General features: G+C 38.9%; 1 protein-coding gene across 1 annotated transcript; it reads left to right on the top strand.

The window, feature by feature from the left end:
• The first annotated feature begins 247 nt into the window (after window positions 1-247).
• LOC117225149 (uncharacterized) lies at window positions 248-8289 on the top strand. The gene is made up of 4 exons (XM_033478477.2): window positions 248-531; window positions 1683-2146; window positions 3114-3529; window positions 6830-8289. The coding sequence occupies exons 1-4, from the start codon at window positions 447-449 to the stop codon at window positions 6861-6863; spliced, it is 999 nt and encodes a 332-aa protein (XP_033334368.2). The 5' UTR covers window positions 248-446; the 3' UTR covers window positions 6864-8289.
• Window positions 8290-13690: the final 5401 nt, after the last annotated feature.

The raw sequence follows: 13690 nt of genomic DNA, 5'->3' as shown, positions 1-13690 counted from the left end.
GACGGCTGGCCGATTAGGGATGACAATCACGTATCATTGATCGATGCGCGCATTCGCGTCAACGACGATCCTGTTGGGTACGAGGCAACCACCTGACGATCCATGGTGGGGGATCCAGAAGATCCCGTATCCCCGTTCCGCGCGTGGATCCAACCGATCCCGTCCCCATGCCTTGTGCGTCCTCGTTCGCCCATCCCATCCCCCGCGAGCTCGCCTAGCTTCTGGTATAAAAGCAATTGCGGGTTCGAGTATAGCATCATCTAGCAAAAAGTTCGCGAGCCAGGTAGACCTTCGCAGTAGTGCTTGGATATCTGCAGGACTCATCATCGGCTTCCGGGACCAACGATTCATCGGCAAGGAAAAATAAGTGTCTCGAGAGATCTCGACGAACGAAGATCGGTTGTTCGACGTTACCAGCTTAACCGTTAGAGGTTCGATCATTGAGGATGGCGCAATGGATCAGCTTCGTCCTCCTCGTCGTCGCGGCGACGATCGCGGTCACGGAGTCCAGAGTTATTCCTGCTGAACCCGGTAAGTATAATATTAGGATCATAGATGGAACAAGTTGTCGACTTCACGTTTCTAAGTGAAAACAAGTGACGAAAGATAAGGCAACGGGTTATCGGGTTTGTCGAACTACTGGATGTCGGATTAGTGAAATTCGATCGTAGACGATCAAATTTTCGATGCGCGACGAGCCAGTCAAGAAATTTGGGAATTTTTTCAAATCGAAGTGATGAACGCGTCTCTTTCGAGAATCTGAAATGCCTCAGATTCGATATTTGTATTAATAGTCGTATTAATTTGTAGTTGCATAGTTATATTAATTGTAATAGTTGTAATAGTTATTATTATAGCATTGATACTTTACTGATTCACGTTATGTTCAATAATGCCATAATTGTCTGGTATGTGAGAACAATTGTAGTATTTCTCAACAGTCCTAATTAGGTCGCATAATTACATATAAATTCTGATATAAACAGAAAAAAATACTTTCAAGCGCAAAGGGTTTATCTTCAGAGATTTCATCTATCTCGCACTGTGCAAACACGCATTTATCAACTTCTACAAAAGGTAGATGTATTTTTAACAATTTCTTGAGCATCTTTAGAAATTTGAGTGTATCAAAATATCTAGTCATTTTGTTTATTATTACGGTGCTCCATCTAGAGTCTTCACAAATAACACATGTTTACGGTCCTCATAATGCGATCATTTCTAAACAACCTAATCAAAATGTCATTAATACGTCACCTCCTTCAAGTGTTCGAGAAAAGTGATTTACATCGTTACTTTAAGATTGAAAATTAAAAATAGTCTTTATGCAGTGGAACCTCGATTATCAGGGATAAGCAAAGTGTCATAGATATGTTTGGATCATAGAATTCTTACTTTTGTTAGTTATAACGACAAATTTCATCTTCATTAATTTGTACAGTAAATCACTGAGACGAATGGACAATTCTGATGTTAGAGAACGGATTAATCGAGAGTCTGACGAAGTCTCGCTCTTCGAAAACAAAATTCGAAAACAATCTGGCACAGAACCTTCGAATGCTGCTATATGCAATGTCGTAGCAAGTTCTGGCATAAAAGACAACTTTTCGAAGGGTTAAAGTAACTAGTTCAACGACTCTCGTCGCCTATACAAAGACGATGAACACCGCTCGTCTTTAAAGTTTCAGTGATGTTGGATCCTTATGGCAACCCTATAGTCTTCCTGCGAGAGAAAAGGACGCCCGTGCAGCCTTTTCCTCAGAGGGCAATGATGTTCAGCGGATACTACAGGCCAGTGCGACGATCGAATCCTGGCAGCCAAGCGACAGGAGTGTTCGCGCAGGGCAACGCTGTCAGCGGCGAGGCATTTATCGGCGGAATGCAAGCACCGCACTTGAACAATGGCCCGGAACCGATCGAGGAATCGGAAGTCTCGAGCGCAGAGGCCCAAGCGGCGCCTGCTGACCCCGAAGAGTCCTACAACGAGGAGGAGCAAACCCCGGCGCAGCAAGAGGATCGATACCAGCCCGAAGGACATCACCGTCAGGACGAACACTATCCTCAACCGGAACAGCATCCTTCGCAAGAGGAGTACCCTGTGGAAGAGGATCAAGATCGTCATCAGCAAGGAATTCTTCCTCCTCAGGTACCGATCATGGCATCAAATCTATAGGATGGTCGATCACGTGTCATATGTAATGGTATCTCGTGGGAAAAGGTCGTAGCAACATACCTGCTAAATAATAAAATTTTGTAGAATTAATGCGGGGTTAAAAAGTGAAAGCTTCAACCCTTTTATGTTCTCAGTTATTACTGAAGATATTTAGACGAAATAAAAGCGAAAATATAGTTGCAAACTAGCTCCGTTCGGGATATCTTCCCAGAATTTTAAATCGGTCGTTCAGAGCTGAAAAAGATGTACTTTCTGATCCGAGCAAATATTTTGAATGAAACTAGGGTGCAGTCTCAAGTAATATCTGAGAAAATAAAAGGTTATTTTTAAGGACTAAAATTTTATATAATTTTATATTACGAACTAGGAACACATTGTTTAACATGCAAAGAAAGAAATTAAAAATAGCCCCTGGGGATCGATGAGTGCTGTTCATTCAATGAAAAACATCTTTGTTCACTCATTCGATTTTTTCACAAAATCAGCTGTTAACTGATTAACTTAACAGTTAACTTCACTTTTAAGGAAATCTACAGTTCTCAGATTTAATAATATTAATAAAATTTAATAGTAAAACAGCTCGCTTACGATAATATCATTCAGGGGATGAAATCACGTTTTGTAGATGATCATTTTAACACTTCGACTGCCCCGTCACTTATACATGTGTGATCGAATTATTTGTTCTGATTTGAAAAATTCGTCTTACGCCAATCTATTTGGCGCCAATCATTTGATTAGCATCCGAAAACGTAGAAATGTTGAGAAAGTAGGCAATTTATGCCATACAATTTACTTTATCAATTTGAATTCGATGTAATAAAGTACTTTAATCCAATGAAATTGTCGAGGTTGTTGAAGTCAAAGCGTTAACAATATGCAGTATAAATGACAACTCATTGGGCAAGTCGCTCTACCATGATTTTTCACCGGCATCTAGGAGCAACCGCAGCCTGAGTCCTCACCAGCGTTCACCACCGAAGCAACACCGGTCAGTCCAGTCAACGAACCCGTTAATCCTACTTCCGAAGCTCCCGCGAGGCCCAAGGTGCACCGTGTTAAGAAACCCAAGAAGCCTCCGGTAGTAGTCGAAGACGACGACGAGGAAGACGAAGAGGATGACGAAGAAGATGTGTCCGTTCCCTTCGTGCCCTTCAAGGGCAACCGTCGTCGACAGAACTACCCGAATTTGAACAACTACTTCCCGATGGTGTTCAGCTTCCCCGGCGGGTCCACGCGATCTGGATCCCCCGGGTCTCCTCCGGGATCCGTGACTGCGATTGCTAACAGTTACTCCACTGGTAAAGGAGGAGTCGCCAGTTCGGTCGCCACTGCATACGGAGGATCTCCTAACGGGTAAGTCGCTATAAAAATCACTAATTAAGCGCTGAAAAGCGCTAAGATATTTTTCAAAGTTGTGTAACAATAGGGAACAGCTCCACTTTTTACACTTTTTTGTTATTTGGTTTTGTTAGGCGGTTGCAAGGAAGAACACCGCATGCCACATGTTTTCACTCTCGAGATATTGTCTTATAAAGCTTTGATCACTACAGTGATGAACACCTGTTTGAAAAGTAGACGCTGGCGAAGATAGAAATTACTTTGCTCTAATTGGCTGACGATTCGGAAAGTAGCTCGGAACATCCTGCATATCTGGTTGTAAGAACGAATGTTCGCTTTAAGTTCTGATCACTAATTCTTCGTATTGGCAATGCTTCAAATAGCATTATTTTTTTTCAGTCTATTGTTATTTACTTTGAACGAACTTGCTTCCATGATTTGTTTTTCACAAATACGTAAATCCTGTATTCTACAGTTCAATTAATGCATAAACTTAAATGTTTTGAAACTGTAATATGCGGCGTTTTTCTTTGCTTTCTTCATCAGTTTTCTTCTACTGACGCATCTTATTCCATTTGGAAAAGTGTAAAGTGTGATCCAATACTTATTGTTAGTATAAAAAGAAAAACTATATAGTAGTTTTGTGCTACACAAATAGATATGTCTTACATCTTTTCGTACATCTTGTAGAAATAGTTGCATGGTGAATACTAGAACAACAGTGAACACGTTCTCTTTAAATTAACTTATGTTTCATTTAAAATGTCATACTTTAGAAAGTACAATAGAAATAGAATACAATACAAACAGAAAACAATGAAACGTTTTACGGTATCCAGAAGAACGAGTGTATTTCCACTATGAATATGATACGAGGGTCATGAAAAAAAATGATATCTTCCACTCGTTGTGAAAAAGAGTTAGTTCTAAATAATATATACAGGGTGTCCCACAATTATTTTAACAGCCGAAAATGAGGGGTAGCTGAGGTCATTTGAAGTAACTTTTTCCTTTGCGAAAATGCAATCCGCGGCTTTGTTTACGAGTTATTAACGAAAAACACTGGCCAATGAGAGGTGACGGTGCGAGAGAGAGGGTCCGCGAGAGAGTCCGCAGCACGAGGCTTTGACAGAAGGTCGGGACGGACTCGAGCCGCGTTCGAAGTATTGAACAAGTCACGAAGCGAGAACTTTCCGGATTTTTTTAACTACATAACAGTGATATTTTTAAGAAAAACGCTGTTCACCTTTACTTTAGAACGTCTGAAGAATATTCACTAATTTTTCGGACTCGAAATAATATGTAGTTTAACCGTGACAGTCGTTTTAATTTTCTGGTGTGCATGACACCTTATGTGTACCATATGAAATTTTTATGCAAGGTGTACAGTGAAGATTAGCAAAGTTCGTAAATGATATTTTAATTTAAATAACTCCGTGTACGAACAGAATTCAACGAATGATTCGCAAAGCTGATTTAATAATAAATAATCGCGTTAAGGTACGTAAAGGATTTGTTTTTTAGAGAAATATGAAAAATATTATCGATAAGAAACTCACCCATTTAGTTGAGGATGCATTTGCTGACTCGTACGTACTGACCTCGTACAACGAACAGCTGATCCCAGGTCGATGACCGCAACATTCGAGGGATACTGTCGGTGGAACCTCTGGTATGGTTATTTGCGAAGTTCACTTACACTGCACTGTCACCAAACACTGATCAGTTATTTAATCACTGATAATCCGAATCACTTGTGGATATTTAAGAAAGATCACTGAGACTCGTTCGCGGATAATCGTTTATTCGACGCGTTCGTTCGGAAGTCGACGTTTCACTGCCGAAAAATTCAGGCCTTGACTGTGGGTCCTTGTTGTTCTTCGTTCGGCCGTCCGAGGAAATGACACTCGATACCATTTTCTTCGCACGGCCATTAATTACGTTCTAAGAGCGCAGGGTGACAGCGGGTCGGACACAGTTTACGTCTCGGCATATCTTGTTTATTTCATTTGGCGGTACCCTGCGCTTCGAAGAAAATAGTATCGGGTGTTATTTCCTCGGACGGCCGAAAGACGAACGACAAGGCCTCGATTTTTTGGCAGTGAAACGTCGACTTCCGAACGAACGCGTCGAATAAACGATTATCCGCGAACGAGTCTCAGTAATCTTTCTTAAATATCCACAAGTGATTCGGATTATCAGTGATTAATTAAGTGATCAGTGTTTGGTGACAGTGCAGTGAAAGATCAGCTGTACGTTGTACAAGGTCAGTGCCCTTCGACATCATGAATTTCAGCCAGCAAATGCATCCTCAACTAAATGGGTGAGTTCCTTACTGATAATATTTTTCATATCTCTCTAATAAACAAATCCTTTATGTCCCTTATTTATTAATAAATCAGCTTTGCAAATCATTCGTTAATCTTCACTGTACACCATGCATAAAAATTTCATATGGTACACACGAGGTGTCATGCACACCAGAAAATTAAAACAGCTGTCACGGTTAAACTTCATATTATTTCGGGTCCGAAAAATTAGTAAATATTCTTCAGACGTTCTAAAGTAAAGGTGAACAGCGTTTTTCTTAAAAATATCACTGTTATGTAGTAAAAAAAATCCGTAAAGTTCTCGCCTTGTGACTTGTTCAATACTTCGATCGTGGCTCGAGTCCGTCCCGACCTTCTGTCAAAGCCTCGTGCTGCGGACTCTCTCGCGGACCCTCTCTCTCGCACCGTCACCTCTCATTGGCCAGTGTTTTTCGTTAATAACTCGTAAACAAAGCCGCGGATTGCATTTTCGCAAAGGAAAAAGTTACTTCAAATGACCTCAGCTACCCCTCATTTTCGGCTGTTAAAATAATTGTGGGACACCCTGTATAGTGCTTCTGCAATAAATAGCATTACATAGGAATTGTTTGGAGGCTAATTAAATATTCTCAAATACATATTCCACTGTATAGTTAAAATATTATTATTTCTACATATATTGTTTATTCAGTTAATGATTACAGTAAAGCATATTCTTTTCTTGTTGTTTCTCACTTTCACACAAAAAGGTGATGCAAATTAAATATGTAGTAGAACAATGAGAAAGATATAGATTTCAGGTCCAGTGTAAAGACAAATATTTCTCTCTATAATGTGATTATAACTGTACTGTACAATCGTAACTTTATAATGGGATAATGAGAGAAACAGCGATATCCTGATTTTTAATTGATTTTTCTTGTATACTTAAATTGTCCAAAAGTGTAGCTATTTTCTCTTACATCACTTTCTCAATGTTTTCAATGCTTTGTCTTTCTGTGTCCAGAAAAAAGAAGCGCCCAGCAACCACCGAGGAATAAATCCCATCGAGCCTTTGAGATCGGGTTGAGATCGGCCGTACGATCGAATCAACGAGTTGTGCCCTTCATTCGATATACTTAACTCTTTGTGGTCCCACGTCGATCTGCACTTAACATTCGGTAAGAGTTTGTTTCTCGAAAGAAGACAGCTGAAGTGTCACTGCAGCCGCCGGCTTTTCTCCCCTATTGCAAGCTTGACGCAACAAGAGCGGAGTGAACAGCAAAAACGAACTCGAAGCGTCTTCTTTCGAAAAATAGATAATAGCTAGAACAATTAGAAGTTCGATCGATCTATGATACATTTGTTGCAACTGGAACCGGTGGAAGTACAATTTCAGTTCGGTGTTGTAATCTAGCAAAACGTTCTCAATCGGTGGCACTAGATACTTTGCCTTCGTCTTCATTGGCCGACGACTCGTTACTGTCTCATAATTGATCGTGCCGCAAAGTGGAGAGACAGAAGCTACGAAAAGAATGCCGCTTCCTACAAGCACCGTAAACGTCTTGCTAAATCACGACATCGGAAACACGCTGAATAGTTCTTCGACTGATTCTGATCAATCTTTCGGATCATTAAGCATTCCGCGGACTGCAAAGGGTTAAGAACGATATTTCCGCGGCATCTTCACCTCCATCCTTCACACGTCGGATGAACTTCCGACAGCGTTACGGTCTTCCATTCGTCTCATCGGAGTGCCGTCCACCGAGAAAACGCAGCGGCGTCCTTAAATCAATTCGTGTTCCTGCCGACCAATCGAATTGCGCTGGCCCTTTACGATCGAACGAGCCTCGACGAAGGTTCTCGACACAATCGACTTCGACAAACATACGAAATGACGGTCTATCGTTCGGAAGAATAGACCCGAGGTGGTGGCTAGGTCTAGGTAAGATATTTCCTCTGGTCTGTTCTTTCAAGGACGGTCGACGGCGAGAGCCTTCCCGCATCGTTCCGGCTTTCGTCGGTCGATTTTCTTCGCCCGGTGGTCGCCGTCCTGTTCAAACAATCGAGAAACCGTAATAGCAATAAAACGGTAATCTGGCAACATTCGCTCGCCAATGGGACAATGCGAAGAGGCTCCGCCGGCGAAACGATCGAAGACGGTCGCATCGATTCGAGAGTTTGTAAAGGGTTCGCGCGATCGTTCGTTACTGTCACGAAAAGAGAACGAAAAAAAAAGAAGAAGAACGAAACTGATTCAAGCTTGTTGTATCCTTATAGTGTAGCGCGTAGATTAGACAAGTAATTTCTGAATAGTTTGATGAATTCGATGAGTCAGCGTCGAGAAGAGACGACGAGGCTGCGCGGTTCCCGTTGAAATCTCGTGGCAGCGTGTACTTTGATATTTTTCGAGAATCGGTATTCGAGTATCGTGTAAGAGTATTAGTCCTTTAGGTAATTCTACAATAAAGCTGTTTTAATAACGAACGCTCCGTCTAATCTGCTTACCCTATTCCTGTTATCCGTACCAACAGCGGGCACGGAACAGCTTATTTGCAGGAAGGTCCTGTCCGATTACGACAAGGCCGTCTAAGCACTGAAGGCCGTCTAAATACTAACCCAAGAAACACCTTCTCGGAAGGAACACGTCTATTGAGCAACCTACGAGCGTACCCTTCGATCGCTTCCCAGAAATGTCCATTACGATTCGTTTGCTTACTTTTCTATGGATCGTGGTTATTATCTCCGTGACACGGTTGTTCCTCGATACCGTGAAAAAGTCACGGTTAATCTTCGATTCGCGTGTACAATTGTCCGCCAACAACGACCGCCGTGTCCAGGCGTGGCAGGCGATTGTGCAATTCACGCAAATCGTTCGGCTCCCGCCAAGATTTCGACAAGCGAGCGCGTAACTTGGGGAACGGTTCGATCTGCGCACATGCGTTTTTCTTCACGTTGCAGCGTGACGCGTCGTCGCAATTGCGGTCGAAACGAAAGGCGTACACACGCGTTTCTTAATCCAATGAATAGACTGCTCGACAAATGAATAAAAATGCTCGACAATCTAATGAATAGACTGCGGATTTTATGGAGTTTTGACGAGTACGACTAGATCGAAGACCTAAACTGCGGAGGCGTTAGACAAATTCGCAGACATTTGAAGACATTTTTATCAGACTTACGTTTCTTGCAGACAATTTTCATTTTGCACAAAGATCCGCAGTCTACTAATGAATGATAAAACAATGAAGTGCTTACGTATTTCATGTTTATCTTCCTCACGTTTCTCGTGAAAATTATTACAAAAGGCACGATATATTTCAATCCACGTCTTTCTTTCATCCCATCGCTTAGTCCTATTCGCTCAAATCGATATTTTTTCCAAATTTTGAAGTGGCAGATAAAATTTGCGACCGGATTTGACTTCAGCGTATCTACGGGAGATGATGTGTAACATGCCATTAACACTAGATTTGCGGAACCCGTCAAAATAACGGGTCACTAATTTTGTAATTTACGATTATTTATATGAGCCGCTTATTTTGAAAGTGGCCTAACTCCATTTATCTTCAAATCGAGATATTTAAAGTTTTGCGTTTCAATGAATTTAAAAATATACGTATAGGATACTAATGAGTCATACTGCTTAAGCGTATCTAAGGATGTTAAATTTAAAGTTCCTGTTAAAATAGTGGCAATTATTAAGTAAATAACGTGCGTTTTCTTATCAAGAATGGAGTTGGGCCACTTTCAAAATTAACAGCCAGATTCATTATAAAATTTGAAGGTGCCCAAGTCCATTCAACATAATTTAAGATGTTTCAAATTGAAAAAAACAATACTGAATTTGTTTTACATATCTTGAAAACACTTCGGAAACATAATTTATGCGATTTAAAACATTTTTTAATTACAGAACATAGAAAATTACAAACATAAATTTATTACAAAACAATTTACTATTCGTCTACATTTTGTGCGTGTGAAAGTGATTTGAAGAAATCATGATGTTCTGGTGGTATGTATCGTAATAGGTCAATTATGTCCTTAAATTTTGCTGTTGTAATTTGTCTAATAGTTTTATACAATGGTGTCAATACAATATTTTCGAACTTTCTTGGTCTGCCCCGACGTGGTAATAAATTCAGGACTTTAAAATTTTCATCCTCATTCATTGATGTCTTATATATAATTTTATATGGTTCATTTCTGACAAAACGCATCCAACATATTCTTAACCAGTTTACTGATTCTCCATCAGAATTCTTTGCCCTTTTAAAAATTGCGTCTTCTAATAATTTTGTTGATACAAAATCTTCCTGTCTCATTTCATTTACAATGAAATTATTACCCTTCCGACACTTTTTAATAATCTTGTAATAATCCTGGGGAACGAACAGTAAATTGTGTTTTTTTAATGCCATTTCTACCACGCCAAAATCTCTATCATTTGGTAAAAACGAATGTCCTGATATTAAAAATTTATGATCTATGATTTCCACATTATTATCTAAAGTTTGGACAATTTTTAACCACATTAAAGCTACTTTAATGTTTCTATTTTGCCCGGTGCACATGTCACTGTAAATCTTAACTTTTCTTTGCTTCATTTCCATAAATGCGAACGATGGATCCACGTGCGATATCATTTCTTTTTAGAATCATTCAGCCGTTTCTGCTGGCTAGATTGTTGCGTTATTTCCCAAAAATTAGGTTAACTTGTAAATACTAATTAGTTGAAATTACCTTCATCACTGCTTTTCGACATTATCAATAGTAAATATCTTGATGTAAGTATAAATGGAGTTGGGCCACTTTCAAACTACACGGCTCAGTTATTTAATTAATTCTGAAAACTTATGTGTGACAAATTTATCGTATTTGCTCTGAATATAAGCAACCTGAAGTGCTACACTGATACATAACATGAAGCTGTACATTTAACCATGGTAACCGGCAAAAAATTGGAAAACGGAGTTAGGCCACTTTCAAAATAAACGGCTCATATCGTAAAGATACATTTATGAGTTATTTATTCAATTTATATGTTACCCACGGAAATGTTACAATAACACTTGTTAAAAATCAGAATAGATGTCTTATTGCTACTTTAATAAACTAATATGAAAAAGTTGCTTTTTGTGCTCCGTAAATCTAGTGTCAAAAAAAAATTCCAACTATACATGGAATTGGACAAATTACAATTTCGTCGTATCACGGAAACCGAGGAAGCTGCCTCGTGTCGACAGCCTTGGCGATATGTATGAACTATTCGCATCGGAAGATAGACTCCCATGAGTCACCGCAATCAGTGACGTTTTTAATATGAGAGAGATCTACACTGTCTTCTCGAAATGGACAGCCACAACTGTTCGTTCGATTCGGGACCCGGAAGCAGGAAACGTGAAAGAATTTATCGCCGACCGTGTAATCGAACACTCGTTTCTGTCTTTTTTTTGAAACGCAAATTACTTCCGCTGTTATTGAAGAATCATTTTTGTATTATGCATGATACACGTTCATAGTTTTATTAATTTTTAATCCTCGTAATTCTTAGAAAAATATACAGCATTCAAATATACGGCATGTAGTCGGAGAACAAGTAAAACAGGAAACCGTGTAATTTATCGTATAATTGTAATGACGCTTAAAGCGGTTAGCATTAGTAGCTTAGCAATGTTTTGCAAGTTCATGGGTGTTTAATCACTTACGATAATATTTGCAATTGTTAGCTTCGTACTATTTAATTGCATTTTCTTCGTAACAGCTTATGAAACAGGCAGAGAGAGAGAGAGAGAGAGAGAGAGAGAGAGAGAGAGAGAGAGAGAGAGAGAGAGAGAGAGAGAGAGAGAGAGAGAGAGAGTCATCTTTGGAAAAATACTACAGTGAATTCTTCCCAATTGTCACTCAGCTTGTAAACAAAACTGGACAATTTGGGAAAAGGAGAAACGATTTATTCGAGCCTTGCGTCTCGTTTTTATAGTTACCGATTGTCAACAACTGTAAACACGAGACCCAAGGCTCGAATAATCGTATCTCCTCTTCCGAATTAAGGAAAAATTACTGTACAAGCAAATTCTCTAAATTGTATTGTTTTGTTTACAAGCTGAGGAACAATTGGAGAAAATTTATTGTATATGTAAATCATCTTTATTCCACCTTGACGGACGTTTGGAGCAAACTTTTATAGTTCAAAATAATATGATTTAGCTACACTATAACGTCTGTTGACATTTGGAGCAAACTTTTATAGTTCAAAATAAAATGATTTAGCTACACTATAACGACTGTTTTGCCAGGATCCCGTGACATTATTGCCGCTACTGGAAACCTGATAGCACGAATGCAATTTGTACTTATACACAAAATTCAGTTTCATTAAATGACTATAACTCATTTTAATATTTCATGCATTAAGAAACGTTAAATGACAATAACGTTCTTAATATCCAAAGTACCATTAGTATTCAGATATTCTTTAAACTCTTTGCACCATGATTTCTTTCACAGCTACGTCGATTAGCATTTCTTTGTTTCTGATAAACTCCTACACGAGAAAGAAAATGTATATTTATTGCGTGTTAACCTTAACTATGGTGTTTAAATATTGATAACGGAAGAGTGGAATTTGACTTCGGGGTTTAAGAAACGTGATTAAAATGTTCCATATCTTCGTAAACAATCTTCCGACGCGATATTAGAGGGCAGGATGATAAAATCAGGAGAAAGTTGGAAAAATATGTATCTGCAAATATTGACATACGAAAACTGAGATCTAACTATTTCAGAAAATGCCAAAGCCGGATAAGCTAGCTTACAAATAGATACGAACGGCTAATGTGAACACTTAGCCCAGCACGCTGCAAGGCACATAAATGTGCCACGATCCTAAATCTACCGATCATTAAATGTGACTCACGCGTGTTGCAGGACGAGAATGACAAGACTGATTTTATTTAAATCTTTCCCCATTTTTATTATAATTATATTATAATATTATTATTATTATTATTATATTATTATTATAATTGTAATGATATTATATTATAATTATTATATAATATTATTATTATAATTGTAATGATATTATATTATAATTATTATATAATATTATTATTATTATTATATTATTATAATTGTAATGATATTATATTATAATTATTATATAATTATATTATTATAACTATATTATATTATTATAATTATAAATTATTTTCTGTGGAAGAGTCTGTACAGTTTCAGTAATTTTAAGATAAAAAATGCGAAACCGGTCATTTTGACCGGTATGGCAGGTTCAATGTTAACTTAGATACTAAAAAAGTAATCACGGACTCATATACAAAAACATAACTGGTTTGGAAACGTCGACAGGATCTTATTTTAGAAACGATGCATATTCATGATTTATTTAGTAGAGAAATTTACAACGGTGTGCATCGTATTTTGGGGCGCGTTCCTCTTTCTTTCGGTTCACGACAACAACGAGGAACGAACTGTTCAGCCGTCTTTATGACCCATTAAGCGAATGGAATAAGACAGTCACGACAAGATGTTCCGTATGGGGAATCCCGACCGTCCTAGGGTCGATTAGCACGTACCGTAGACACGAGATTCTGAGAATTTTACCGTGTCCAGCCGACTTTCGGCCGAACTAATAGGAGTTCTCTGATCTCTCGCCCGTGCCGATGGTTCGTCAAGGCCACGGCTTCACCAAGCAATGGCCTGTATTACGCCCTTGAAATTGTTTTACCGTTCTCCGCCCGCCTCTCAAGAGTAGAATTCAATCCGAGACAAATAAGGTTCTTCGAATCATTGCTCTGCAAATTAATTTAAATATTTTATGAGTTCACTCCTATTGTGACAATTCACTTTTCACGTTCGCAATAAT

This window comes from Megalopta genalis, chromosome 8 (assembly GCF_051020955.1).
Source record: "Megalopta genalis isolate 19385.01 chromosome 8, iyMegGena1_principal, whole genome shotgun sequence".
NCBI lineage: Eukaryota > Metazoa > Arthropoda > Insecta > Hymenoptera > Halictidae > Megalopta > Megalopta genalis.
The sequence above is the reverse complement of the archived record's forward strand: the minus strand, read 5'-3'. Positions and strand labels throughout refer to the sequence as shown.

What these genes read in the sequence shown, in the direction of transcription:
- LOC117225149 (XM_033478477.2), top strand. Translation starts at nt 447, where the DNA reads ATGGCGCAATGGATCAGCTTCGTCCTCCTCGTCGTCGCGGCGACGATC. An exon ending in AGTTATTCCTGCTGAACCCG is followed by an intron (nt 532 to 1,682) that starts GTAAGTATAATA and finishes TCGTCTTTAAAG; the next exon opens with TTTCAGTGATGTTGGATCCT. An exon ending in TACGGAGGATCTCCTAACGG is followed by an intron (nt 3,530 to 6,829) that starts GTAAGTCGCTAT and finishes TTCTGTGTCCAG; the next exon opens with AAAAAAGAAGCGCCCAGCAA.